General features: G+C 47.3%; 1 protein-coding gene across 2 annotated transcripts; it reads right to left on the reverse strand.

Moving 5' to 3' along the window:
• Positions 1-587: 587 nt before the first annotated feature.
• Positions 588-27,845, reverse strand: LOC106659920. Of its 2 annotated transcripts, none has more exons than XM_023457914.1 (13): positions 26,373-27,845; positions 19,209-19,972; positions 18,588-19,065; positions 17,871-18,491; positions 16,491-17,756; positions 14,769-15,311; positions 7,864-8,363; positions 7,106-7,243; positions 6,858-6,979; positions 6,628-6,752; positions 6,269-6,546; positions 2,771-2,953; positions 588-2,329 (listed from the first exon to the last, which is right to left on the reverse strand). In XM_023457914.1, exons 2-13 carry the CDS (start codon positions 19,698-19,700, stop codon positions 1,973-1,975), a joined length of 5,103 nt encoding a protein of 1,700 aa, XP_023313682.1. In that variant the 5' UTR covers positions 19,701-19,972; positions 26,373-27,845; the 3' UTR covers positions 588-1,972. The 2 variants fall into 2 exon arrangements, with proteins under 2 accessions (XP_023313682.1, XP_014238173.1); XM_014382687.2 differs by having other exon boundaries at positions 19,209-19,986.
• Between the last annotated feature and the right edge of the window lie 118 nt (positions 27,846-27,963).

Here is a 27,963-nt window from a genome sequence, read left to right on the forward strand (position 1 = left end):
GAAAAAAATATTTTCCCTCTATTGTATTTATTCTCTAAAAAAAATATTTATCAAAATTCTTAAAAATAAAAATAAAATTTGAATAGAATTACAATTCATAGCGAGTACTCACGTACTTAATTTCATTTATACGTATATAATTACACTACGTACTAGGTCAATTGTTTACATATTTTTACAATTTTCGAATATGACTTTGCATGCACATATTCGCTTCAATAAAGTATTTCTCTCTTGATAAATACAGACTCATTGTCATACATTCCTCCACCATTTATAAAATTCAATTCTATCAGGCATACATTATTCTTGGAACATTTTTAAAACTTAAACGACGAATTACTAGATAAACTATAAACAGTAAATAATAATACCAGTTGAGGTTTTAAAAATGTTGATCAGCGTATTGTCGAAACAACTATTACAATGATTGAATATGCCATAATAATCGAGGTGGAAGCTAAGGTGAAAACTAATTTTACTGTGCCAATTGGAAGAAACAATTGCTTTATTATAGTACTTATTAATTTCATAAGTAGTAGGAAAAATATTCAAAAATAGAGTTGTACACTTTTTGTTTTATTTAATCGAACAAAATCAAGTTTTTTCAATAATTCATCAAAAATTATTTGTTCGTTTATTACTCCTCAAAAAAATGAATTGTATAACTTAAACGAGCAAACAAGGTATACAATAATTTTCATTACGACTATTCAATGATCGTCGGTAATTTAAAATCTTGAACTAAACAACAACAAAATATCAAAAAAGTAAATAACCGAAATTTCATCGTGATAATTAACATCTAGACACGTATCACAATAATTTGATTCGCAAGATTATTCTCGCCCATTTTGACGTACCTTTTTCTTTGTATGTAAAAGATACAGTCACATTACTTTCATATCCAGATTCGAAGAGAAAAGAATTTGTATCAAAAATGTTTGATTTTCATTCTCTTATATAATTTTGATATTATACTAAAAGATATCTTTACTAAATCTACATTTAGAAGTTTTAACTTGATAATTTGCCACTCGGTATAATTGTCAATGATATTTAACCTTTTTATAATCTGCTATTTATAATATTAATATCGTTATTCATAAATATACTTCTTACTGAATGCTTCGAAATAAAAAAGCTGCTATATCATAATAATTATTCGTTTGGCTCATGATCTTACATGTCATAAAGTGGAAGAAAAGATCCGGTATCATTATGCATATACTCGTTTATACATTTTGCATTTTAAGCTATTGAGAGAGAGAGAGAGAGAGGAAGATGCAATTGTTACGTTACGCAAAAAGAAAACAAAAACGATAACTTTCCATATCGAAAAAAGAAACAAGCACGTATCTTTACTTATAGCCTTATAATATAGTTGCCATCTCGTGATTAGTGGACTAGCTTGAATGCTATGAGCATAGCACTTATAAATATATCTATACATTTAAAAAAATAATAATGTACGTAACAAGTACCACCTCCATTATTATCATACGAATATCACGTCGCTAATCGATTGGATATGCTGCCCTTAGCGCTAATGAAATTTTCATTTTCACGGCTACCTCTCTACACACACGCATACGTATAATCATATTACACTACCGAATCATCACACATTTGCAATTTTTTTCTTTCATCTAGCGACGCCTTTGGAATTCGTCCTCTGCGTAATAATTATGTCCTATTTATACATACGTACCTAAGGATATATTGCAGCAATTATTATTATTATTATTTCAATAACCTTTTCTTTTTCTTTTTTTTTTTAAAGCGAATCATCGGATTACGTGGAGAATGAAGAAGGCGATATAAATTGATGATTGCTCTTCGGAAACAATACGCACGCGCTCGGGTTAGCCTGCAATACGTGAGTCATTTAATACATGTACTTTCATTGGTGGAGTTGAGAGAAATAACGCTTCTGCTCAAATCGGCTGAAATGCACTTATTATCCGAAATACTAGGAATAGCTTAGTCCGTTCATCAGACGTTGCTGTAGATTCAGCTGCTGCCGCTGTAATTGATTCTGTCGAATCTGCTCTTGCTGCATTTGCAACTGCTGCTGCTGTTGCAACAGTTGCATTTGTTGCTGAGCGGCTTCGTTGTTAAAATTGTCCTGGAGATTACTTTGCTGCTGTTGCTGCTGCTGATGCTGCTGCTCCAGTTCTTGACTCTGTTGCTCCTGCTGCTTATTCTCGGATTCGGCGGCAGCGGCAGCAGCGGCGGCGTTGGCGGCGGCGAGTTTTTCAGCTTTTTTGCGCACCTTCTCGTGTAAACTGTCGATCTCCGCCCAAATAGCTCGAACGTCCCTGAAGAGCTGCGCGCGCGCGAGCCAAGCGTGAAACATAAAAGACATTCTATGAGTATTTCGGGAGTATATACGTATATATATAAAACGGGTGCACGAGGACGAGATCCACCGTGCGCAAAAGCGAAGGAATACCGGAAGAGAGGCATGCACGGAGTGGAGAGCAGCTGTATTTTTTTTGCTCCCTTCATTTTCGAAAACTGACTCGAGTAAAATAAAAAAAAGAAGAAACGAGAGCACACGAGGAGAAAAGCTTTCTTGACGAGTCATCGAGTACGAAAAAAATAAAAATAAAACAAGAGTAAAGTGATCTCTCTCGATAAAACGAAACGGAGAAAGACGAGTAAGAGAGAGATGGAAAAAAATTTGCGCGAAGGTGTTTCTTCGAATTAGACGAAATGCAAGCGCGAGAGAGAGAAAGAGGCAAGAGGTATAAAAATTATACGAAACCTGATTGAGCCACGCCTCGTCTGCGAGCAGTTCGTTGAGAATGATGGTCGTGTCCTTATGCACGTCGCCGGCCCTCTTCTGGGCCACCATGCGTGCGCACTCGAGGAACATGAGGTACTTCTGATGCGCCACTTTGTTGAACAGGTTCACCTTCGTCTGGCACACTCGGCAGAAAAGAAAGTCCTGGCGAAACAAACAACAAAAAGAGTATAAATACAAAATTTCGCTCATTGGATTAATTCGTCGACATTTGTTTTTGTCCGTCCGTGTGGCTCGCTCGCTCGCGCGAGAATCCGCGCGCCTATAGGGACAACGCCATGTTACACCAAGACGCGCAACAACGTGTTGTATAGGTAGTATACATGCAACAACTCATTAATTATTCAACTTTAGAGCCTAGGTAAAAGAGAGTGAGAGAGAGAGAAATGCTTTTTTAGGGCCAATAAAACTGACACGCATTAAAGCATACAGCCCGGTATATATAACAGAGATTGACCGGCCTCTCTCTAATGCTTTTAAAAACTTCTTCAGAGAGGAGAGCAGAGAGCATCGAACAACGCAGGCAAAAAAAAGGAAGAGAGAGAAAGAGAGCAGCCGCCGCCGCTCCGGCCAAAATTGTAAAACGAAAGACAAGAAGAAGAAGAAAGAGAGACAACGGCACGCTATATACGCGCGCATCATCGTCGTGCATGCCGCGCGCTCCTCTCAACATATATAATACACGGTGTTGTTATACTCGTTTCGGTTCTTAATTAAATTACGTTTTTTCTCCCTTTTTATCTAGTCAATCATTCATTTTACAAATACTCCGAGTAGTATCATCTTTTTCTCTCTCTCTCGCTCGCGCTTATACATCTTTATTTACAATCATCATTACACGCGCTGGTGTGGCTGGCAGGTGCAAATTTTTTGAATTCTCTCTCCGATTATCGTTACGGCTCGTTATTATCATCGTTAAATGTGGCGACGGCGCATTAGAAATCTTTTCTATATGAGCGTTAGATGCGGCGGGGAATACGAGCCGTCGCGCGCAGAATGAATTGGACAGTTATTAAGCGAGAGCGAAAATTAACTTTCCGATTGCGATAACGAGGCGGAGAGAGAGAGAGACAGAGAGAGACGGTATAAATTTAGTTATTTCGGTACGCGAAACTTTACGCGGCGCAGATGTTTTTTTATCCTTCCTTACTTTTTTTTACTGTCGAAGATGTACACCACCGAGAGCATTACGAGCGTGTTTATGTGCTCTAATAAGGATTAAACTTTTTGCGCGCCGGCTTTTGCGCTGCTTTTTCGCAAAACGGGCGTATGTAACTACTATTCAACCTATACACACGCACACATATGTGATTCGGCCTGCGCGCAGTAATGTAGCGTCATTCTCACCGCGGCTATAAAGGGATTCCCTTTCTTCTTATTTATTTTTATTTTTCTGCTGCCTTTACTCCTTTACTTCTTTCCATCGGACTCCTCTCTTCTCTTATACTGTCTCGTGTATATGTGTGCTGCGCTGCGCTGCAGTATTTCGCGTGTGTCGCGCACTTTTGTGTATATTTTTCCAAGTAATAAAGCTCTTGACATTCGACAAAGCTGAGAGAAAGAAGACGCGCGCGCGAGACGCGGAGAGAAAGAAAAAGCAGTCCGCAAAGGCGGGAAGATGATTCGCGCGGCAGCAGCAGCAGCAGCATACGTGCATCGGTCGTAAGGAATTCGACTGGTTTTGCTATTAAAAAAATCTCGAGAACGCGGCATTTTTTCTTAATTAATTATATCAACGATTTCTCGAGGCATATAATGGACTTCTCTCTCTCTCTCTCTCTCTCTCTTCGGAGTAAAAATACATATTGCACGTCGGGCGCCTCTCTTTCGCAGCGATGCAATGCGGGGCTATCTCGCGCACGAGCCTCCGCACCACTCGCGTGTGTGTGCATATATAATATATACATATGTAAACCGATATAACACGCGTAAATAAGCGAGCTAGAGAGTCGAACTAGTTTCGGTCGGGCCCGCGTCGTCGTTAACGTCAAAAGCATCCTAAATGAATTAGCTGCAGCGATGCGCTTGCATTATTAAAAGAGATAGGGCTCTCTCTCGAACGAACGAACAGGTATTGTAATGGCTTGCATTATACATACGAATGTTCGACTCGTTCCTGTGCTTTTTTTTTCTTTCTTTTTGCCTTCGTTTGCGCCGCGAAAACGCCCCCCTTCGCCAAAAATTTAATACAAACAATACGCGATATTTACATATCCTTTTATGATTCGAGAACGATTTGTATACGTGCGCGTGTGCGTGTGCCTCCGCGCGTATTTAATACAAAACCGCGCACGTTGATAAAACTCATCGCAACAAAAGAAAAAGTAATCAAAAAAGAAAAGGTTTTATGGAGATTTGTGTCTTGCGCCGATATATCGTCGCGCCGCATCTTTATATAACGAGAATTTCCGCATGCGCGGCAGCAGCGACAATGTGTGCGCTTAATACGCATTTTGCGTTGTAGCATCCTACAAAACGAGCCGTGGTATGAGTGATGAAATACAAATTAGTCCCGGTTCGATGCGCGCACTTTATAGACGTGCACGCAGGCCAGGCCAGGCAGTGTGTTCCGTGTGCACCATACATACTATACACGACTGCACGATTTGTCGCCGTCGTCGCACTTGCGCACTTTAGCCTCCGCCGCACATACGGTCGTGTATTACGGATTTAGCGCAGTGTATAGCAGTGCAAAAGAGAGGCAGAGACAGACAGAGAGAGAGAAAGGAAAAAGGGAGAGAACACACAGGATGAAAAAAGGGCTGACTGTACACTAACTACTGCTCTGCTCTGCTGCCGCTGGGTAATACCCTCTCCCAAAGGGATGTATACGCACCGCACATTGCACAGTCGAAGCACACGCGCACGTATCTGTGTCTGTGTGTATACACGTTTTCTCGTTGTGTGCGTTTAGTATAGTATGTAGTTGGGCTTCGATCGAATGTCACGATACACACGCATGTGCGAGAAGAACGACAGATGCGCTGATTTCTATTTACGCTTCAAGATTCGTATAATGTGCATGCCGCGCGCGCTGATGTATGCGCGGCGCGGCGACGGCTCGTGTGCATGTGTGCGACGAGAGACGACGACGACGACGACTAACGCCCGATACATTATTCGCTTGGAAATTGAATTTTCATCGATTTCCGAGTGCCTGCGCGAAACCCGGCTACTATATGCACAAGGAAAGAGAGACAGTACAGATATAACAATAATCGAGGATTAATCAAATTACACTTGATTTCACGTGATCGTTTTTTTTTGTTTGGCATAGAGCTTTTCGTCGATCGTATATACGCGAGAGCGCAAAGGCGGGCGCATTAACAGATAACGATTAGAGCAAATATATGGAATAATAACAATCAGACGGTGAGAGAAGAGACAGGCGGCGGCGGCGGCGCGCACAAATACACCACACATAGGCACAGAGAGACACAGTCATCGCACACCACGTACCTTCTCCTGAGGCACTTGCGGAACCGGGGGACAGCCTTCTAGGGTCGTGCTATTGTACGGCTGCCCGTAGAGCAATATTCGGGAGAATAATTTGACTCTGCCGCAGCCCGAGCACGTCTTGTTTCTGTCGGCTATGTTGTCTTTCAGTAAGTTGATGCAAGGCCACGTGGACAAAGCCGTTATGACGTTCGACTGCCACTTCGTCGTCGACAGCAATCTCTGCTTCCGCTCCTCCGTGATCTCGTCGACTTTCTTCACGTTCAGCAAGAAGTACTCGTCTGCGGGAAAGAGAGCGAAACGTTAGCGTTGCACGTTCAACTTTGTTTTCGAGACGTTTTTTTCACGATAAAATTGTTTACCTTGCTCTTGGAAAATTTCAGTCAAGAAGTTGGAGTCCAAAGCTTGCGAGATCAACGTTTGTATGTAGACTTCGAAGTTGTCTTGATACTTTTCCGTGTCCTTCATGAACCTCGTGATCGCCTCCCTAAGCGCGAAACGAACGAAGAAAGAGAGAAAAGAGAGAATCGTGAACGTTAATGTCGTATAAATTAATTGACAGATCAATAAAATTCAATATCAAATAATTTACCCCTCGTCGACCGTCATTTGGTCGCGCAAAAATTCGACGATCGTCTCCTCCTTGTTCTGCTGCCAGAACTTCACGGGCACGCTTTGATAAATGTAGCGACTCTGCGGAGCCCAACCGGAATACTGTTGTGTGGAAAAGAGAGAGAGAGAGAAAAAAAATCATACATAAAAACATCGTATGCAAAGGTTTAATATAATATCACGGTGAAAAAGGAAAAGCAGCCGAGCTTGCGGCGGAAAAAACCATACCGTGGATATATTTCTGTACAATGTTTTTCCATTAGCCTGAAACGGCTCGTACTTCTGCAGCAGCGTCTTGCCGTCTATGCGCCAGAGCGGAGGGTACTCCTGATCCAAGTCGGTTTTTATCACAACGAACTCGCCGGACTGTAATAAAACGATTGATGGCATTGGTATCAAATTCATATAAATACATATATCGTCGAAGCGAGAAATACTTCCATACTCTGTATGGCAAATTCTATCAACGTATTTTATACGATACAATTAAATATATAAATGTTCCATTGAAATAAATAATACATTTATAAAATAAACAAGTATACGAATCGATGATGGGGTGCAGTTCTATGGATACAAAAAATAGCGTGTGCCGTTGAGCTTGTATAATGCATTGAGTGCATGAATCGTCCATGTGATAATATCGTGATTACGCAGATCATGACTCTTTTCAAGCCTAAAGCTGTATAATAATCTACCGTACTAAGCTTGCACAATTGAAATCTCTTGATTGAGATAAAGACTGATGATGAGTAATTGCTGTGATTTACCGTCACTAAGGACTCTCCGCTAGCCGATGTCTGCACGTGTAGCGAGGCGTACATGAGTTTTCGACGCATACATAAACAACGACAACGTAAAAGACGACGTGGAAGAGAAATAAAAAAAAAACAACATGGCCAAGTTAATAATGCGAGCACAAATTAATAAACAAAAATGTGAATGAAACGAATGAACGTATTCGAAACAAAAAAAACACAACGAACCTTGAACGGAGCGATGTCGATCTCGTCGTCGGCGAGGGGCGAGTGCGAGGAGTAGGAGGACCTGTCCTCGGCGGAACCCACCAGACCATTACCAGCGACGCTGCCCGCAGCCAAACCGCTGCTCCTGCTGTTGGCCACTCTCTGCGCCTCCACGTGGTTCTTTCGCTTTCTTCCAGGTCTCTTTGGTTGATGCTGCTGCTGTGTAGAGGACGAAGAATCGTCGAGAAAATCGCTGTGCCTCTTGTTGTAGGCACGCTTGAATATGACGGGCGGCCGGCCGCGCTTGCGCCGATGCTTGTGCTCGTCCTCGTCGGCCGACGACTTGACCGGCGTCCAGGCCGGATCCGAGTCCGAGTCGCCGAGCTCGTCGTCCATCTCGTCGTTGGGATCGTCGCCCTGGCCCGAGCGGCTCTCGCTGTCCAGCTTGGGCTTCTCCTTGGCCTTGCGCCGGCTGCTCTCGCGCCTCGGCATCGATTGCTGCTGCTGCTGTTGTTGAAGCTCTGCAAGCAGTTGGGATACTTTCATGATGCGACAATTTATAATATTTCACTGATGCACTTATATATTATTTATTATGTGCTAAGGTTGTATTCGCGGGCGCACGTTGTGTATAGGTACTGTATTACTGCGTACGAATACGCATTTATATCAGAAGGGGTCGTCGGTGTTATTATAAGGTTATGGCAGTTACGTATGTACGTAGAAAATGAGGTACACGCATGTGTGTATATCAAAACACAAAACAGCGTGAGAGAAAGAGAGCGAGGAAAATTTTTGCGGTCGCATCTCTCCGTCTCTCTTCTGCTGCTCTCGCGAGGTTGCGTTTCTCTCCTCCTGCGCCGCTGCTGCTGCGGTCTCGTTGTGTTGTTGTTGCGCCCCGCGCGCGCGGAGAGAGACATAATATACAGGCTCTACGTTGCGATTTGTATAGATACCATACAGCAGATATAAGTATAAGACAACAGGCAGACGTTCTTGCACACACATACACACACAATTCGAGATTCGAATAATACGATTATTACGTTTGCGTATATGTATTGTAATTTAACGTAAAAGTATGTGTGTGTGTGCCTGCAGATAATGACGGAATAATGCATCCGGTAATTTGGGAGCAGCAGCAGCAGCAGTCGCCAAAAAGTCACACATTCCCTCATTTAGTGCCCCGTGCGCTCACTCGCTCTGTGTAATTTGTGAAACCCTTTTGTTCCTCTCTCTCTGACAGTATATACCATACACTAAGAGCAAATAAATTTATTAAAACACGTCGGGGAGTAATTTCGCGTATAATCGAATTAGGCCGCATGGCGTTCGACACACAGCACAGGTCCGCGCGCAGTGGCGGTTGGCCCTTCGTATATATCTGCTGCTACACCGCCCCGAGTTGCTCTGTAATTTTCGAAAAACTGAGCCCATCTTCGCTACTACTACTACTACTACCTGCTGTGCAGCAGCAGAAAGAGGAATAAGAGAAAGAAAGAGAGAGAGAGAGACGCTTCCTGCCTTCATCTTTCTATCCTATCTTGTATATATACCTTTGCCTAATCATCCAATTATATATTGCGAAATAAGAACAAAAAAAAAAAGAAAAGAAAAAACAAATGAAAAAGGGCAACAAACGAACGAGAGAAGAACCTGTACGTATATATACAGTACACATCGTTCTGTGTACCTGCTGCTATATAGAATAAAAGTGTATCACGTGCCATGTTAAGAAGTATTCCAAGAGGGAGCAACGGCAAGAAAAAAAAATCTCGCTCGCTGCGAAGTTTGGAATGAAAAGAACCCCGTCGTCGATGCGCGGGGGTAATGGTCGGTAGATATATATAGGTACGTAGCAGCAGGTAGTAGCCCTGAGAGAGAGAGAGAGAGACGACTTTGAAATTAAACACGTTCTCGCTAACTTTCTTTCCGAAGCTTTCTCGATTGATCTGACACCGGCAAAAAAAAATTAACCCAACGACGAAGACGAAGAAGTAGCAGTGGGTATAGGAGGGAAAGAGAAGAGCAACGAGATACAAAAAAAAAGAGTAAATAAAACAAACTCGCGTGACCGTGCGTGTGTGTATTATGACCATTCCATTAATGTTTAGAGCTGCGTGTACGCCGCGAAATGCATGTATACGCGAGAGAAAGTCAACTTTTATTAGATAACATACAATGTAATGCAAAAAAACAGCGAACGCGCAAAAAAAATCAGAAAAAGAAGGAAGAAGAAAGGCCGAATAAAGAAGAGAGAGAAGCAGCGGCGTAATGACGTTGTAATCGAGGCGTTTTTATAAAGCTCTAATCAAATATTAAGTAAGCCACTTAGCCACCCGGCGGCGGCAACAACAACACGACGAACGCGTATATATACCAATACATACATACATAATGTATTACGAGAGATTAGAGATAAATATTTTTCAAGCACATGTTTTTGTTACAAATAAGTCGAACGATACATGATGTAGCTCAATTATAACATCGCGCGTCAAATTTTGAAGCAGAAGAGAGTGACCGATAAGTATATTATATATGTGTGTGTTTGTACGTTATTTGCGACATACAAGCGCGCGAGTTGCGAGCAAATATTTTCACAACGCCAGCATACTATACAGCAGCAGCTAAGCGGCGGCTCTCGAGAATTTCTCGGAGTTATGTCTCACAAGATGATTCGCGCTGGTCTCTCTCTTATAATACACGACTTTGTGTCGAAACTCTCGGTAATATAATGTGTGTGTGTAGCAGTAGCAGTAGCTTTCGTGTATACATGCACGCGCGCCTCATCCGAATATAACGAAAAAATTACGCTTCGCCAGCGAGAAAACCGCAACAACTCCGTACGTATGCGAGCGCAACGCCGTGTATAATGCCCGCAACGATCCTCTAATGAATATGCGAACGCGTCTAGAAATCTTCGCGTGCGCGAGCCGCTCATCACATTGTAACATTACTATTCTTTCTTTCATTTTTTTTTTCATTCATAACCCGTAGCTCTGGAATGCAACAACGTTTATATCTTGACAAAAAAAAACGCCGGTGACAATTAATCATCTTCGCAACGATGATTGCCGTGCCAGCAATAAATAATCAGCTCTCCTGCAAGAGTTGAAGAGAGGGAGAACACGTTGCAAAAGTATATTACAAGAAAAAATTTGTATTAGTACGCGTGTGGTGCAAAGTACCCGCGCTGCTATAGAGAGATAACGCGTCTCTGGTCTTATATATGACGCGCGGTGACAGCGCGTCAATTGTATAATCGCTCGTGTGTGTTCGAATTATGTATATGATCGTAAGCAAGCTCGCCAACAATTGTAATCGTATCTTTCCCTCAGTCTCATAGATTAATGTATACGGAGCTTCGCGTTTCTCCCAAGATCGCTGCTTTTTTCATATCTCTGCGTGTGTATGTGTGCGTGTAGGTGTATATAAATCGGACCCGCGAATCACATGTCGAGATGAATATACGTTTATGTGTACGCGCGATGCAGTCGGTCGGAGTCTCTCTCCCTCGCTAATGAAAGCCAAAACCGCAGAATCGCACGGATACAGAGAAACGAGGCACCACCAGCAGCAATGGCAACAGCAGATGAAGAAGAAGAAGAAGAAGCCAAAGCCCCGCGAGACGGGCGAACAGTATATAGTATAATAAAATTAATAATGGAAAAAAAATAATAGTAATAAGTAGTAAGTGTATGTAAGAACTCCTGCGAGATGTGAAACTTCTTTATAATATATTTTTTGGTGTGTAAATAGCAGTATAAATAAAATTAAAATACGAGCAATTTTAAATCTAATCAAATCAATGAACTTGTTTATTTAGATCGTAACACTCGTTGTTTAACAATGAGTCAAAAAAAAAAACAAAATTATAGCTGTTCCTACATATCAACACATATGTATCGAAGCTTCGTATCATTTTTCAACATCTTTCCGTTATCGACAGCGTTGGCAGCGTTGGCAGCAATATTTACTACAAACGAAACTCGACCCCCCCGTCTAGCTCTGTCCCGTAGCCGCCAAGCAGACGTGCCACAGATCCCGATTGCCGAGGCGCTCGACGATCTTCTCGCAGCAGAGTATCGGCAGCCTGAAGCGCGTCAGCTCGACGAACGAGTCCAGGGCCCAGCCCCGATGGAAGCGCCGAGCCATCGTCTCGCTCAGATGCGCCGCGCAGGCGTGAAAGTTCCAGGCCGACAGATAGGCGAAGTCCTGCTGGCGCGTGAAGTCGAAGTAGTCCTTGTGGGTGAGCGGCGGCGGTCGCGGCGAGGCGGCGATCAGATCGTAGAGCGACAGGCTCGGCACGACCATGATCTTCTTGGCCTCCTGGGCGAAGTACTCGGCGTCGTACCAGCGTTCGGGCAGATTGGCCGGCCGCTTGAAGACACGATGCTTGTCGAACAGTCGCATGAGGGTGAGGGCGTCCTGGCGGTCGAGCTCGTAGCCGCGCTGCTCGAGGCGCTCGACCACCGCCAGAGCACCCGAGACGAGCATCAGCCGCTTCTCGATCTGTTTACTTCGGCGCGACTTGAACCACTCGTCGAAGTCGCGCTCGGCGGGGAACGCGAAGCCGGCGAGATCGGCGCCGCGATCCAGCAGCACGTCGACCACGCCGGGCAGAAAATTCGCCACGGCCAGCTGCAGCGGCGTACGGCCCAACTCGTCCCGGGCGTCGACCTCGACTCTCAGACCTCGACGCTTGCTATTGTTATCGTTATCGGCCATCTCGAAGAATCTCTTCACCAGGTCGTCGTCGTACTCGCGGCGGCTGATCATGTGCAGCGGAGTCGCGCCCTTCTTATTGGCCAGATTGGGATTGGCGCCTCGGCGCAGCAGCGGCTCCGCGAGCCACTTGCCCCGCTGATGCTTCAGCGCCAGATGGAGCGGCGAGTCGCCGGTCTCGCGCCACACGCAGTTCGGATCCTGGCCGAGCTCGAGGAATTTTTTCACGGCGTAGTCGCAGCCGTACTCGCACGCGGCGTGAAAATGCGTGTAGCCCGACTCGTCGCGATAATTGGCGTCGAACCGGTGATAGATCTCGAACAGATCGCCGATTATGAGGCCGTAGCACTTGTGTCGGGCGGCGTGATGCAGGGCCGTGGTGCGCGCCAACACGGGCTTGCCTTGGGCGTCCAGGTCGGGCTTGTCCTTGTAGCCGGTGCGTGCCACGAACCAGACGAAGCGCTCGATCTTGTTCTGATCGACGTTCTTGTCCATCACGGCCTCGGACAGAAGCCAGTCGATCTCCTCCTTCTTGAAGATGCCACGGAGATCGGGCAGTCGGCCCTTCCAGTCGCTGATCATGCTGTACAGCTGCGGCAGAAAGGCGCGCCGCTCCGCGTCCACCTCCCAGTCGACCTTCTCGCGCATGCCGCGCAGCTTTTCCGAGTTGACGATGCCGAGCGACTCGAAGTCGTAGACGTCGTCCTGGTCGCCCCGGCCGATCAGGTAGTAGAAGCTACCTTCCTCGTCGTCCTCCTGCATCCACATCTTACAGGCGCGCACTTTATATTCACACACGCGCACAGTGCACGACACGATCGATTTTCACTTCTTGTCGCGGGCGCGAGAATCACTTTTGGCTGTATGGAGGTCGAATTGCGATGGGTATTTTTCTTTGCTGTTTACGCTGCCGAGTCGTAAGGTGTACTGTCGACTGTATGTGCAGTACATTACGCGACCTGTGTGGATAGAGTGTAAACATGTGCGCGCGAGGCAAAGTACGAGAAGCTGCGAGCTATGTTTCGTTTGACCTCGAGCGAGCCAAAAGATACACGAAGATATTTATGGATACAATAACAGTGACGCGAACGACTCCGTATTTAAGGAGTCTATAGTAAGTTAATCCTACAATTAGATTTATATTTTCATATCCAAAGTGCCTATAAAGAAGTTTCACATGAAAAAAAAGAGACAATTCGAAGAATGTTTCATATAAACCCCAGTAAACTAGACACAGGTGAATAAAATGCATCTATCAACAGGTGAATCGAGTACATGCACGAAATGAAATTTCAGCCTTCGCCGGTATTATCCCACATGCAGCAAAACGGACAAGAAGTCTGCTGCTGCTGCTGCCGTTGGCGTGCGCTTCACGAGCTCTCATTCTTGCTCGAGGATCGAAGAAGCTCTCTCTCAAAAAAAAAAACAGAGTCACAACGAATTTCATCGGAAATCTGCTGTTACTTTACCGCGAAAGGACGCGGAATTGGGCAAGGGTTATAATGAGGCATCGGGAAGAAGGTGCACGAGCGCGCGCGCGTGCGGAGCATCGACGATGACGATTTCTAACGAAAAATCCTTTTACTCACGGCAGCAGCAGCCGGTGTATATACGTGTGTGTCGGTGATGTAGGTATATATAGAATATATAGCACGGGTGCATATATAGCATTACGCGTACTATACGTTGGCTTCTTTCATTGAGCGAGCGAGCGAGCGAGAGAGAGAGAGAGTAGAGGAGGGACAGAAATTAAGCTCGGAGCCCCGGCATCATTTTTCTTTTTATTTCCTGTGTGCGCACGTTACACAGGGTTGTTGCTAATATGCACACGATGATAGATGAAAAATTTTCGGACAAAACGCGCAGCGATCATTAGCTTTCTGTACCTACATATATATCTCCCTTCTCTCTCTCTCTCTCTCTCTCTCTCTCTCTCTCTCTCTCTCTCTCTCATTCACTTATGCTATACGTGTGCACATCCCGAGGGAGCATATACAACACACCGGCTCGCGCGCAAAACCTTCGATGGGTCATTAACTCCCGCTCCTCCTTCCCCTCCCTCGCGTTCCTCTTTTACTGCGCGCCTTCGCTCTCGAAAATAAAATAAAACAAAAAAAACAAGAAGTCATAAGCAACAAAAAGGACACACACATTATATATGTATAGCAGTGAGCGTTGGAAGGCAACGAAACACTTACTCTTCTTTTTGGACTCGGGTATGGGCGGATAAGGCAGGCCTTTAGCGGCTGCCTCGGCCGCGGCCGCAGCCGCCGCAGCGGCAGCCTTCCGTTTCCTGTCGGTCGGACCGCCTGGTTTTATGGGACGACCTTTCTTCGGCCGACCCTCCGGCGGCTTGATCGGTAACGCCGGTCCCAAGCCGTACGGTAAGCCGCTGCTCGCTGCTGCGTTAGAGTCCTCTCCTCCGCCGTTCTGGCGCGAGTTTTCCTTCGATTTGCCGCCAGCCTTGTTGCGGCAATTCGCTGCCACCAAGTGACTGCTGCCGCCGCCGAGTTCGTTCTCGCTCGAGGAGAAACCGTCGTCGCTCGAGTCGAAGCGTTTGCGCTCCTTGGGCAGTGGAAAATAGCGCGGATCGTTGGCGTAATCGATGACTGGCTTGTCCTTCGTATCCGTCGTACTGTTGGAGGTGCTGTTACGGTTGTTGCTCCAAGCGTCGGCCGAGTTCGACGCCGAATTGCTGTACGGCTTGTTGACGGCCTTCGGCCAAGAGCCCGTCTTGCGACCTGTTGGCACGAGAACGCATTTCATTGATACAAGTCATTTGATTTGAATTAACGTTATTTCCAAGCGCGAAACATTGTATACACGATGAATAATCAACCATCGCATTGGTCTCTCTCTTTCTCTCTCTTGATTAAAAGTTTTCTACATTTTTCGGCGATGTAGCGTCATTGCGCGCGCGACGATTCTGTACACATTGCGTAAGAACCAGCAGCCACCACCGCTGCGCGGCATGCATAATCCAGCCGCGATTAAAACCTTCCGTAGAGAGCGAATAAAAAAAAACGAATGAAAACAGCGAAGTGAGCAAGATAGAGAGAGAGAGAGAACGAGGGAACGAAGTGAGAGAGAGAAAAAAATACTTCCGTTAGTGCGAGCGCGACCGATAGGGGATACCGTCCTCTTCGTCGTCGTGTTATAGGTACGCAAAGTTTATCTACCGAATCGTCTATAAATAAGTAGTTGAAAAACTCGTTTTCTCTCCGTCTCTTTCTCTCTCTCTGGCGTCGCTTCAAACGGCAATTAAAGATCACGAACACCGCGCGAGTTACAAAAGCACGTGTGCGTATATAATACGCATTACGCTATGCATGGCCATTGCGACACCTCGCACACATTTTGCCTGCGCCGTTCGCGTCGAGAGAGCGATGTGTCAGAGAGTCTTGTGCGTGCTCGTGCGCGTTAAAAACGATCGAAAAGTTTACATTATAACTGCGAAAAGTCAAAGCCACCTCGACACTTTCCAAGTCTCTCTCTCGAGAGAGATCTCTTCGAAGGCTATTTATAATTATCCTGACGCGCTTCGATACACTGCAGCTGCACACAACAACACAGTAGTAGTGCACCGTGCAAAATTTATTATAGTCGAGCTAGCCACTATAGTAGCTCCATGAATCGCTGTGCAGTTCGCGCATTATAAACTCGCGAACACAATCGATGCGTGCGTGCATATACACGCCGACGAGATGTTATATAACCACGTTATAGCTCGAGCGTAGAGAGAGAGAGAGAGAACGTGTCGCCTGATTTCCCAAGCACCGTACACAGCTGCAGCCGCCGCCGCCGCCACAGCAGCAGCAGCGTTCATTGAAAGTGCACGCAGTGTATGCACAGCGAATAGTTAGCTAATAATTTCGCGCGAGCGAGAAGCTGGAATATCGTAAACGTAAACGTCGATTTACCTCCTCGGGCCAAGGGCGGCGGCGAGCTGTCCTTCTCGCCTTGCAGGAACTTCAAGAAGCTGGTCATAAAGCCGGAGTTTGGCTCGTTATTGGTAACGACACCGTGATGATTATTGTGATGATGATTGTTGTGTTGCTGCTGATGCTGCTGATGCTGAAGGTGAAGCTGCTGACCGTTGCCGTGACGAGACTGCTGATTGTGATAATGACCGTTGTTGTGGTGATTGTGTCGATGATGATTCTGCTGTTGATGCTGAGAGTGTCGCTGCGTCGTCGTCGTCGTCGTTGTATTGTTGACTTGCTTGAGAAAGCCCAGCTCCTCCTCTATATCCGGCACTATCACCTGCGGCCTCTCCTCTCTCACCACGTTGTCCGGATTGTACGAGTTGATGTCCTGCTGCTGGATAGTTATCAGCTGCGTTTGCTGTTGCTGCTGCTGTTGCTGTTGCGGCAGATGCTGCTGACAGTCGTTCTGCAGGTCCAGAGTGCTGATCTCTATCGTGTGCTGCAGATCCGACGACACGACCGTCGTCGTCTGTGGCTGAGGCTGCTGCTGCGGCTGCAGATGCGTCGTTATGTGCGGCGTCGCTTGTGCTATGTGAAAGGTCGGATAGTACGAGATCGTGGGCGGATGGGCGACCAGCAGCGTGGGATTGGCCGTGACGAGGCTCGCCGCTTGAACAACCTGAGCCGCGGCCGCGGCGGCAGCCGATTGCTGCTGCTGTTGCTGATGCTGCTGCTGCGTTGTGACGTAGGTCGGGGCGGCCGCCGCCGGCGCCGCGGCGATGATCTTCGCTCCGTTCTGCAGCGGCGTGAGATTCCATCGCTCCAGTTCGATATATCCTCCGTTTTGTTGACTCGTCTGAGCGTTGAGCACCACTTGACCGCTGGCCGTCAGGGCCTCGAGCTGATAGCTCACCGAGTTGGCCAGCTCGCTCTCGAGGCCCGTGGTCATGGGCAGGGCGCGCTTCGGCGCGATCTTGGCGCAGCGCCGGCCGTTGAGCTCGCGCGGATCGTCGTCCGTCGACAGGTCCTGCAGATTGATGGTGCTCGTCTCGAGATGATGATGATGTTGATGTTGATGTTGTTGCTGATGATGATCGAGCAGGCCGTGAATCTGGTGGGTCGTCAGCACTCGCGTATCCGATTGGTCGTTACCGGTCAGATACGCGGTTGTCGTTTGTTGCTGCTGTTGAATATCGCCGTCCCACGGGCACAATTGCTTCGTCGTTTGCACGTAGTCCTGCGTTCTCTCGTAATTCGAGCCTGTGTACAGAAAAAGGGGGAGAAAAACAAAAAGGCACACAGTGTATTATAGTAGCAGCAATTATCACCTGTGTCGAGTCAAATTAACACACTCCGAACGTTATCTCTACTCACCATCGGCCGTATTATACGCTTTGCTGACGCCGCCGTCGTTCTGCGTACCCAAAGCCCTCGTAATCACCGACGAGTACACGACTTGATTCTGCTGCTGCTGCTGAGAGGGCGACCTCGTCACGGCGTCGATCATAGGCGAGGGCGGCGTCATCTGCACAACGTTTGCCTGCTGCTGCTGCTGCTGCTGCAACGGCGACGGCGACGACATGCTCGTCATCGGACTGTTGTACATGGGATAGGTCGCGGGACTGGGCACGTGCCCGAGCGGACTGGCCTGCGAGTGCGACGAGGACGACTGCATCGGGCTAGGCCGGCGGGGCACGACACCCGGAGCGCCGCCGCAATCGGGTCCGTTCTGGGACGTGCTGGACGAGTAGGCGCTGTCGGTCGAGGCGGCGGATTTGGAGCGGACGGGATGATGGTACTCCTGATCGGTCGTGGCGTAGAGTCGCTGCTGTTGTTGCTGCGCCTGGCCGAGCACGTGAAACTGCACCGTGGCGGCGGCTGCACCGTTGCCGCTAGCCTTGCCGTTGTTCGAGGCTTGGCTGGCCTGGCTGGGTGACGCGTAGCTCATGATGGAGTAACTGACGGGCGACGACTGGCTGCTCTCGTCGTGGCTATCTGCGAAACGCAACAAAACAAAAAATCAACGCGTTTAGAATCTCTGTATAAAATATTTTATATTTTAAAGTCATTTAATGGCTGATTGACACGTACTCGCAACGACGGTCTGCTGATTCTGCGTCGTCGTCGTGGCCGCCGTGAGGTAGATGGTCGTCGGCACGGGCGAGCTCGACGACAGCACGTTGGGCGTCGTAACGATGCAGGACTGATGCGTACCATCGGCAGGAGAATACGCCGATGCACCGCCATTGTGATGATTGTAAAACGACGCGTTATCGTCTATGGGCGACTCGGTGGTCGTTCGGCTCTGCTGCTGCTTCGAAGAGGAGGACCAAGCACTCGGTGTCTTGGCTGCCTCCGTCGCGGAACCGTTGTGAGGACTGTAGACGCTGTAGCTACCGCTGCTGCTATTAGTGGGCTGCTGCTGCTTCGTAGCTTGCGGCGGCGAGGCCACGGCGGTTACGCTCTCGTGCGGCAGGATACCGAACGGATTGTCCTGGGTGGTCTGTGTTTTGGGATTGGTGAGGCTCCAGGCGGCGGTGGGCGACGACGTCGACGTTCGATAGTACGACTGCAAAGATAAGCCAACGTTAAAAATAAAGGTTCAGGGAGACGGAAGAGCCAGTCAAAAAACATCGAATGACAGTCGCGAGCTTTCGAAAAGCTCTACTAAACCTTCATTTCGATTTTTATTGATTTTTATCTAATACTCACGTCGTTGTTCTGCGACGAAGCGAAGCTCGCCTCCTCGGGCGATCCGGGTTGCGAGCTCGACACTCCGCCCTGAGCGGTGCCGCCCACGCTCTGGACACCGGACACGTAGCTCGTGGCCTGCTTCGGACTGTTGAACGAGAAGGGCGAGAAGACGTCGTAGCTCACTGGCGCGGCGCCGCTCGCCTGCAGAAAGCTCGTCGGGCTGAAGGGCGACGTCTGGCCCGACGAGCCGAGGCTCGCCGTCGTGTGAGTCGCCTGTAGAATGATTTGTGGAGCGCTCGAGCTGGTCGAGACGATGATGGAGCCGCCTCCATTCTCGACGCTGCCGCTAACGATCGCGGCCGGCACGGCGCTGGACGACAGCAGCAGCGTCTGGTCCAGGTTGTTGTGATCCGTGGAGAAGGCGGACGACACGGCGCCGGCGACGCTCGAGCGATTGCTGCTGCTGCTGCTGCTGCTGCTGTAGGTGGCATACCAGGGGCCAGGATCCATTTATCACGGCAGGCAGACAGGGTGGTGGATATTGGTGGTGGTGAGTGAGTGAGGGCGAGTCGCTCCGCTCGGAGTGGCTGCCGTGGTGGAAGATGATGGATGACGATTTCGCAGATTTGTTCCGATTATTATCAGAGTCGATCAGCTGATGATCTCTCGATAGAACAGAGTGTTATGCTTGACGAGCCTGTGAATGTCTCCCTTGATCTGGCACATTATACGCAGCTGACATTCGGAGCGATAGCGGCTCTCGAGTTGCGTGTATTATATACCTGTGGCCGGGGCACTGCAGAGATCGCAAAAAAAAAAGAAAGAAGAAAAAAATAGCGTCAATGATTATGGAGTAACGCGATCGGATCGATAAGACGATTCTTTCTCTCTTTCGTTCTTCCGGGGTGCGTGTGCAGCGAGTCGTTGTGTAAACAAATACAGGTATATACGTTCGTGCGCCAGCTCAAGTGCAACAGTAGCAAAGTAATCGACGGTTACGGCACGAACACAACACGAAGGCGGCACTCCGTGTATAATAATGCATCGATGATCGCGCGAGGCGCATGCGAAAGAAAGCGTATATTTAATAATAATACAACAACGCGTATGTGTGTGCATTTGTGTTTATATACCTCGCTCTAATTTTCTCTCTTACTGCCACGCTGTTAAACAAACGATTTAATTCATGCGCGTGATGCGTGTGTGTCTATATAATATACACATCGAGGTATATTAGTTTAAAAGCGTCGTCGTCGTCGCGCGGCGCCCAGCGAGAAACGAAACTATGTGTGTGCGGTGTACGCTGCGCTACTGCGATATTATTTAAGCAGTATGCTGCTACACCAGTTGCCAAAAGAGATCCGTGCGAAAACCGAGAGAGAGAGAGAGAGAGAGCTATTATAAACGAGCGACTGCACGACGACGACGACCAAGAGAGTTTAGTTGTTGCATTTACGAGTCTCTCACTCGCTCTGCGCGGCGCTGGTATAACAAACGGACTATAACACGAGTAGTAGTAGTAGCTAGTCGTAGAAGAGTAGCAACATCGGTAGCAGCGGCGCAGAAGAGGAGTGAAAAAAAGCGGACCAATTTGTACGCCGGAGCAGCAGCAGTAGTATAGCATCGTCATCGACTGCGTTATACATTGCCGCGTGTTCCGTGCATACGCAATGCGTCTGTGTCTGTGTGCGAAACATCCGCGCGCTAAAATAACGCTTACTCCGGCTCTCTCTCTCTCTCTCTCTGTCTGTCTGACGTGTGCAGCTGCACCAGAGACAGAGACCCGCGCTCCGTCTCTCTCTTTCTCACTCCGTATACATTATACTTTCTCTCCCTCCTCGTGAATCTTCTCATTCTTATATACACGCTGCTGTTGGCAGTGTATAGTACGGAGGCTCGGCAGGCAAAGAAACGCATATCGTGTGTATCTATAGATATATAGTATATTCGCATCAGGAGCGCGCGCTGTAGTACGTGAGCGCACGAGAGAGAGTCCTGAAATATTCAAGATCGCACATGTTCGAGGCCAATGCCTTGGCGCGTTTGTATTATATTATATATATATAGAGAGAGAGAGAGAGGCGAAGAAGCAGAGAGAACGACTGCAGATGCGCGACGATATAGGTATACGTGACCGCGTCCGCGTGTGCATAGTATACGTATAAAAGAATGGAGCATTGGAAAATGTTTAATAGCGAAAGGTCCTTCGCGAGCGCACAATCGTCCGTTTATACATACACCTTATTGTACACAACATCGAATGCCGTATAAAGCGAGAGTTCTATAGTGTACACACACGTGTGTATAATAATTCCATACGCGTATAGAGTTTACGTGTGTGTGTGTGCTTGTGTGCAGGCATGCGAATCGACGACGACGACGACGACGCAATTTGGCATTGCTCTCCTTAGTTGAGCGCAAGTGAGAGAGAGACTTAATAGCTTATAGAACCGTTTACGTGTTTGTACAGTATCATTACCTACCGCCTGCGCGACTGAACGAGCGAGAACGAGTTAGATAAAAATGTGTTTATCGCGATACTTGGTACAGAGCGTGGTATAACGATCGTTGGCGTTTCGCGCGCCGCGTAACGTCGCCTCTTTTTTTACATAAATGCAAAAAAAAAAAGAAAAACAAATAACGCTCGATACGTCTGAATACACCTACGTGCGCGAGACTGCGCGTGTGTACCTGTTACCTTGCCGACTCTTTTATAGAGGAAAGAAGCGACAAAAAAAAAGACCAACAAAAGGCCAAAGGCATAGAACGAAAAGAAAAAAACAAGCACGTGTTTGCGCGCATTATCTCGCGACTACTGTATAATGTGTGCGCGGCTGAAGTACAATGCCGTAATAATGCGTGTATACATTAGCATGCGTGCCTGTATATGTAACACTCGGGGAATTTTTGGCATCTTCCCCCCGCCGCTCCTACCCGTACCTATATATAATATATATACCGTAATATACCCCGAGCGCCTCCGCTATATATTTTTGGCTGCGCTACCAACGTTGCTGCTAGTCATTGTGCGTATAATTCATAATACCGCGTTCTCCACGAGTAAATTATATGCGCGTGTGATCTATTTGTCAGCGCTCGTTAGAATATACGAGCTCTCCCGCGCCCCGGCTTATACATGTATAGGCGAGTATATAAACAACGCGAGACGCGACCTGCGTCTATACTACTGCTGCTGCTCCGACTTTATATCGCTCTCGCTCGCGAGCGTGCACACTTTGTCATCGGCTCCGACTCCAACGCGCGTGTTTTTCGCGCACGATTTCGCGAGCAGAACGCAGGTGTGCGCGCGATTAAAAGCAACAACAAAAAAAAACACACACACGCACACGATTACGTATTACAGAGAGACGCGGAGACAACTCGATAATGCACAAAGTCGTTTATTAAGTCGAGAAGAGCTGCGAAAACGAGCGACGGCGACTGCACACACAAGGCAACACAACGTGCGCGCGATTCCGCACGCATATACGTGTTTTGCGAGGCTTTAATGCGTATGATATATTGCGTTCGCGACTATATCTGCGATGACGAGAGGACGTAGACTACCACCACCACCACTACCATTATTACTTATTAAAAGCGGGTGCTGCTGCATAACACAGCGCTCGTCGTCATCTCTCTATGTGTGCACAAGGTTTTAACGCAAAATAGCGTATCTCTCTGCTCGGTGTCTCTCTACCTATATACCACGTGTGCGACACGGCCGCCGCTTTGGTAGGTGAAAAATCTATATATGCAAAATAGAGTATAAACTAACGGAGCGTCTAATAATATTGCCGTCACCGTTGCTGCTGCTTCTCGTAACATAGCGTGAGGAGGCATCATCGTGCGAAAATGCGCCTCTCGGTGTACGTGTGTGTGCCTAGGCGATATATATTGAAAACGTACGCAGAGGGAAATGATTCAAAAGAGAAAGAGAGAGAGAGAGAAGGGAAGAGAAGAGATGCTGCATCGGCCGTATAGCTCGGCACAGCACGACGACAGCGGCGCGGAGGCTTTATTTTATTTATAACGTGTATCATCGGTACAGGACACGGCATTATAGGTGGAAAATGCTATAAAACTTCCGCTCTCCCTCCTTCTCTCTCTCTCTCTTCGTCTGCTATATGTATGAATATCTATGCACACGCGCGATTGAGCAACAACCTGTTCTCGTGTGTGCATAGAGATGCGTGTATAAAGTGCGTATACGTGTGTGCGTTACTATATGTGCACGATCGTGTGCAAAGTATCCGTTCTCTCAATAACGCACGCAATATATATAGTATATATTGTAAATAAGTCTCGGCATGGCATGCATTCCCACAAGCTTATATGTAGTAGTTGTACACGTAAGCTCGGGCATTCATGACTCGCGAGTTACCGGATCCGCGCGAATGAATTATGCACGCATGTGTGCTTCATACTACTACTACCATACGTGTCGCATTTAAAAAGTATATAATATATATGACGCGCACGAAAAAATTGGGTTATTACGGCGCGATGATAATTTTTGCACGCGCTCGGCTATTATACGCGTGTATGCGGGAGCAACAGCACGGTAGTCGGTATGTATAAACGAGAGAGAGTACCTTCACTTTCTTTTTTCGTGCGCTCCGCGCGTGTAACAGTATCAAAACAGCGGCAGTACAGAGAGAGATGCACCGACGATATATACATATAGCGCAATTGTGTTAAGTGCATCGGTACGCGGCGGACGGCCAGCAGTGGCACGTTGCACTCTCGACTACTTGGCTCGCTCTCTCTCGTATACTCCGCTACATAATAATGTATACACTGTTGCTGCTGACTACTCTCGTGTCCATTATCGCGAGACAGACAGAGAGAGTATCTATCGCAATGACACACAAGCCGGTTGATCGAACCTCGGCAGCGGCACTCGTGCTTTGTTGTGTATTATTATGTGTGTATTATCATCGTGCGTCGCGTATATTACACGTTACATATAGTAGCTGCACTGCAGCCTCGAGTATGTTACATATACAGCAGCGGCACAAGTGTATTTGTCAACCTATACCTGTATACGTGTACGTTGTGTGTACTTGACAATCTATATAATAATATACAGGCACTGACTGAGCTCTCGAAGGGTATCGCGTATATATATATATATAATACGCTGCTGCAGGGCGCGCACGCGCCCGAACGCGTGGGTGGCGAGCGAGTGTAAATATCCATATCTCGCATCTGCGCGCGACGACGACGACGACGACTAACTAAACTAAACTACTACGACGTCGAGTGTTGTGGACGCGACTCGTTTGCGATCCGCGCGTTAATACACATATATTTGCACCTACGCCGCGTCTGTCTATCTGTCTGTTATGTATATACGATACGAGCTCTCGTTTACACACGCGTCTTATACGCATGTGTGGGTGTAGTGGTATACTTTATGTAAACGCGCGAAAATATTTATACACCGTAACCGATATTAGGCATTGAAAAACGCGATTAAATACGAGCGAGTGAATCGATGCGTATAGCGGCTGCAGGCACATAAGCGCATGGACAGCAGCGGCAGCAGCAGCAGAATCGTGCTTGAGAAAATTCATTCGCGAGCCTCCTCTTCCCCTACTACTCTCCCCCTATAGTACATCGTCATCGTGTGTGCGACAACAAGGCTGCACCGCACTCGTGTGCTTTAACTTCGAGCGTGTATAGCTCTACACGCGGCTTTTTTTTTGCATTTTAATTGATAAAACGCGCGCGTGCGTGCGTGCGGCGGTGACGATGATGATGCTGCTCTACATAAATGCTACTGCTTCTGCTGCTGCTGCTGCCATTTTCTCTCCTGTCCTGCTCAGTGTATGCGATCGCTTGCTAGGCAGTTTCTCTCCCCTCTCTCTCTCTCTTTCTGTCTGTGTCTGTCCGTGTGCAGCTTTGGAGCGCGCACTGCCATTTGGCACATAACCCTGTCTCGTCGTCGTCGTCGTCGTGCGAGCATACATTGCAGATACTATAAAGTGCATGCACGCAGAGAAGAGAGAGAGAGAGACACTGGCACTTGTGCATGCACAAAATATGTATCGGACGGTCGGATCTTCTGTCTTGTCGGAGCATTAGGTCTTTCGCCTATATTTCCATGCCTATTTGTACACATGTTTACGTCGCAATGTATGTATATCTGTTTACGTCAATCGCGTGTATATATACACTTCTTAGTTTTTTATGTAACAAGAACGAGATTCGAATAGATTAGGGGGAGCTTAATGAATCGAAACATCGAGGATGTAAAATTCCGAGGCGATAATTTGCTTTTCTTTCGGTCTCGAATATGCCAGTGTCGTCGTTGTCTCGCCGTCATGCTTATATACAGACAGAGAAAGAAAGAGAGCCCCGAAGAACGACGTGCGCGTTATAACCACCGTATAATGTATACGCGAACTTTCACTGGAATTGACGCTGGACTTATACTGCGTATAATGTGTGTGTATACGAGCGAATCGGAGTCGAGAGAGAGAGAGAGAGAGAGAGAGAGAGAGAGACCGTTCGATTCTGACTCTCCTCGCTCGCACGCAAAATTGCACACCTTTTAAAAAAGAACTCGGCGAGACTCACTGACAAACAACAACGACCGACGAGCAGCAGTACGTAAATTATGCGCACTCACACTTGTAACTCGTTGGCGGCCAATGGCTCGACGAAAAAGAGAGTGTGCACGCTCGTACAATATCTATATACCTATCTAAACATTGGCAACGAAAATGCAAAATAAGCCGAACGAATCGTCTATACACGTCGTGTCGTCGTCGACGTCGCTGGGCAAGTTGAGAAGTCGCAGCAGCAGCAGCAGCTATAAAGCTCAAAACTCGCGAGTTATGTAGCCGAGAGAGAGAGAGATACTCGACGCTCGAGTATCGCACACACGCGCGTGTATATAAAACTCGATTGTGTCGACGTCGGCGCATTATTATATTCAGCGGGTAAAAGCCCCGCGAGGATTTTCTCACGTACTCATACGTATATGCACGCTACGATTGTATGTAAGGCCCGCTGCACTGCACTATGCACGAAATCGAGAGCTAATTTTCTTATGTGTATGTGTAGGTGTGATATCACTCGACGAAGCACCACCGCGCTTATTACCCGGATCGAAGAGAGAAAGATTCGTACCAATATTCGCGCGTATATTATTTATTAAGGTAATCAACGTACGAATATTATCGTAACTATCTGCGGTTGACGACACTTTGCGTTGTTGTTGTTGTTGATGACGACGATGACGATGAAGTGAACACGTTGTTGACGGAGCAGTAGCACGTTGTATATAGCACCCACACCGAAGCACAAATATCATACATATATCTGTACTATCACAAACACTTGCACACTGCAGGGCACATATACACACGCCTGGCACTTTGTAGGGTAGCACAGTAGTAGTAGTAGTAGTAGAGAGCAGAAGCAACACACTCTCTTTGTTGATTCAAACTTAATTACTATTACCAAGCAACGTAGCTTAATTCAATAATAATACGAAAATGCTTTTCGCGCCTCGGCACAGTAGCAAGCTGACACAGAGGCTAGAGCTAGTGGTGGTAGTAGTAGTTGTCGGCGATCCAGCACATCAGCGACATCAACGCTGCGTTTTACTGCTGCTGCTGCTGCTCCTCTTCTTCTCTTGCATATGGGGGTTATATATACGTTGCGGTGTGCGTTGCAATAGTGCACACACGGACACACGCACGTACACACACTTGGAAAACACTGCACTGCACACTGCACTGGAAGAGAGCGAGAGAGAGATGAAGCGTGTAGATGTGTGTGTGTGTGAGTATGAGTTGGTAAGTGACTCTGTGTTTAACACTGCACTCTCGAAGCACTTGCTGCTGCGGAGGCAAAAACACGCACACACACTCGCGCAAGCACACTGTACACTATATACCGCAGCTGAGCAGCGTTGTTACATGAACTGTGTGAATATCGATGCGACGATGCAACAAAACAACAACAACAACTAAAAGAAGGGAAAACGGAGTGTCACTCTCCGCTGCCGTGGTACACGCCTGCTGCGCGCGTTCGAGTCGAGAGCTCGGGCGCGCGGGTTCACGAATCACCACTGCTTCACTTTTTATGTAATTATTATTTTATATCAAAGCACGAATTTGCAGAGTAGTAGCACGCACGAGTGAGCAGAGCACATACACAGACACTGGCAATTTTTTTTACTTTTGATTATCGAGCGCAGGTGTAACCCCAAGACGACGATGCTTTCTGCTCCTTTGTGACTCTTGGATTCACACGTTGTTTTTTTGTAAATTAAAAACAAAAAACACAGAAATTAAAAGCCGCACGATCGTCGTAGGTCGTCGTCGTTGCCTCGTGCTATATATTCTCAATGTATATGTAACGTCGAGCTTGTTGTTGTGTGTGCTATATTACACGATAGGAGTAAGAGACGTAACGTTGTTTATGTGTGTAATAATAACGATACGCCGCGGCGCAGCGCACACAACGCTGCTGAACGGCACAGCACGACACACTGCACACTGCACAGCGTAGACAACGCGACACCCTGCACTCGACTACTGCATGTATTAAACGCACAATCGCGACTGAACTGCGAAGTCTTGGAGCCGTCGCGCGGCTGCGTCGGTATATTCGTCGGTACCCTACGCGAGGCAGCAGCACTGCGCGGTGCTGCCGAGCGAGCGAAAAAACAGAGGAGTATAGATGCGCGTATAGTGTGTGTGTGTGTGTGAATGTACGATTCGCCCAGGTCTGCCGCCGCCGCTGCTTCACTTTG

Source organism: Trichogramma pretiosum, unplaced genomic scaffold (genome assembly GCF_000599845.2).
Source record: "Trichogramma pretiosum strain Unisexual culture from Peru unplaced genomic scaffold, Tpre_2.0 scaffold21, whole genome shotgun sequence".
NCBI classification, from domain to species: domain Eukaryota; kingdom Metazoa; phylum Arthropoda; class Insecta; order Hymenoptera; family Trichogrammatidae; genus Trichogramma; species Trichogramma pretiosum.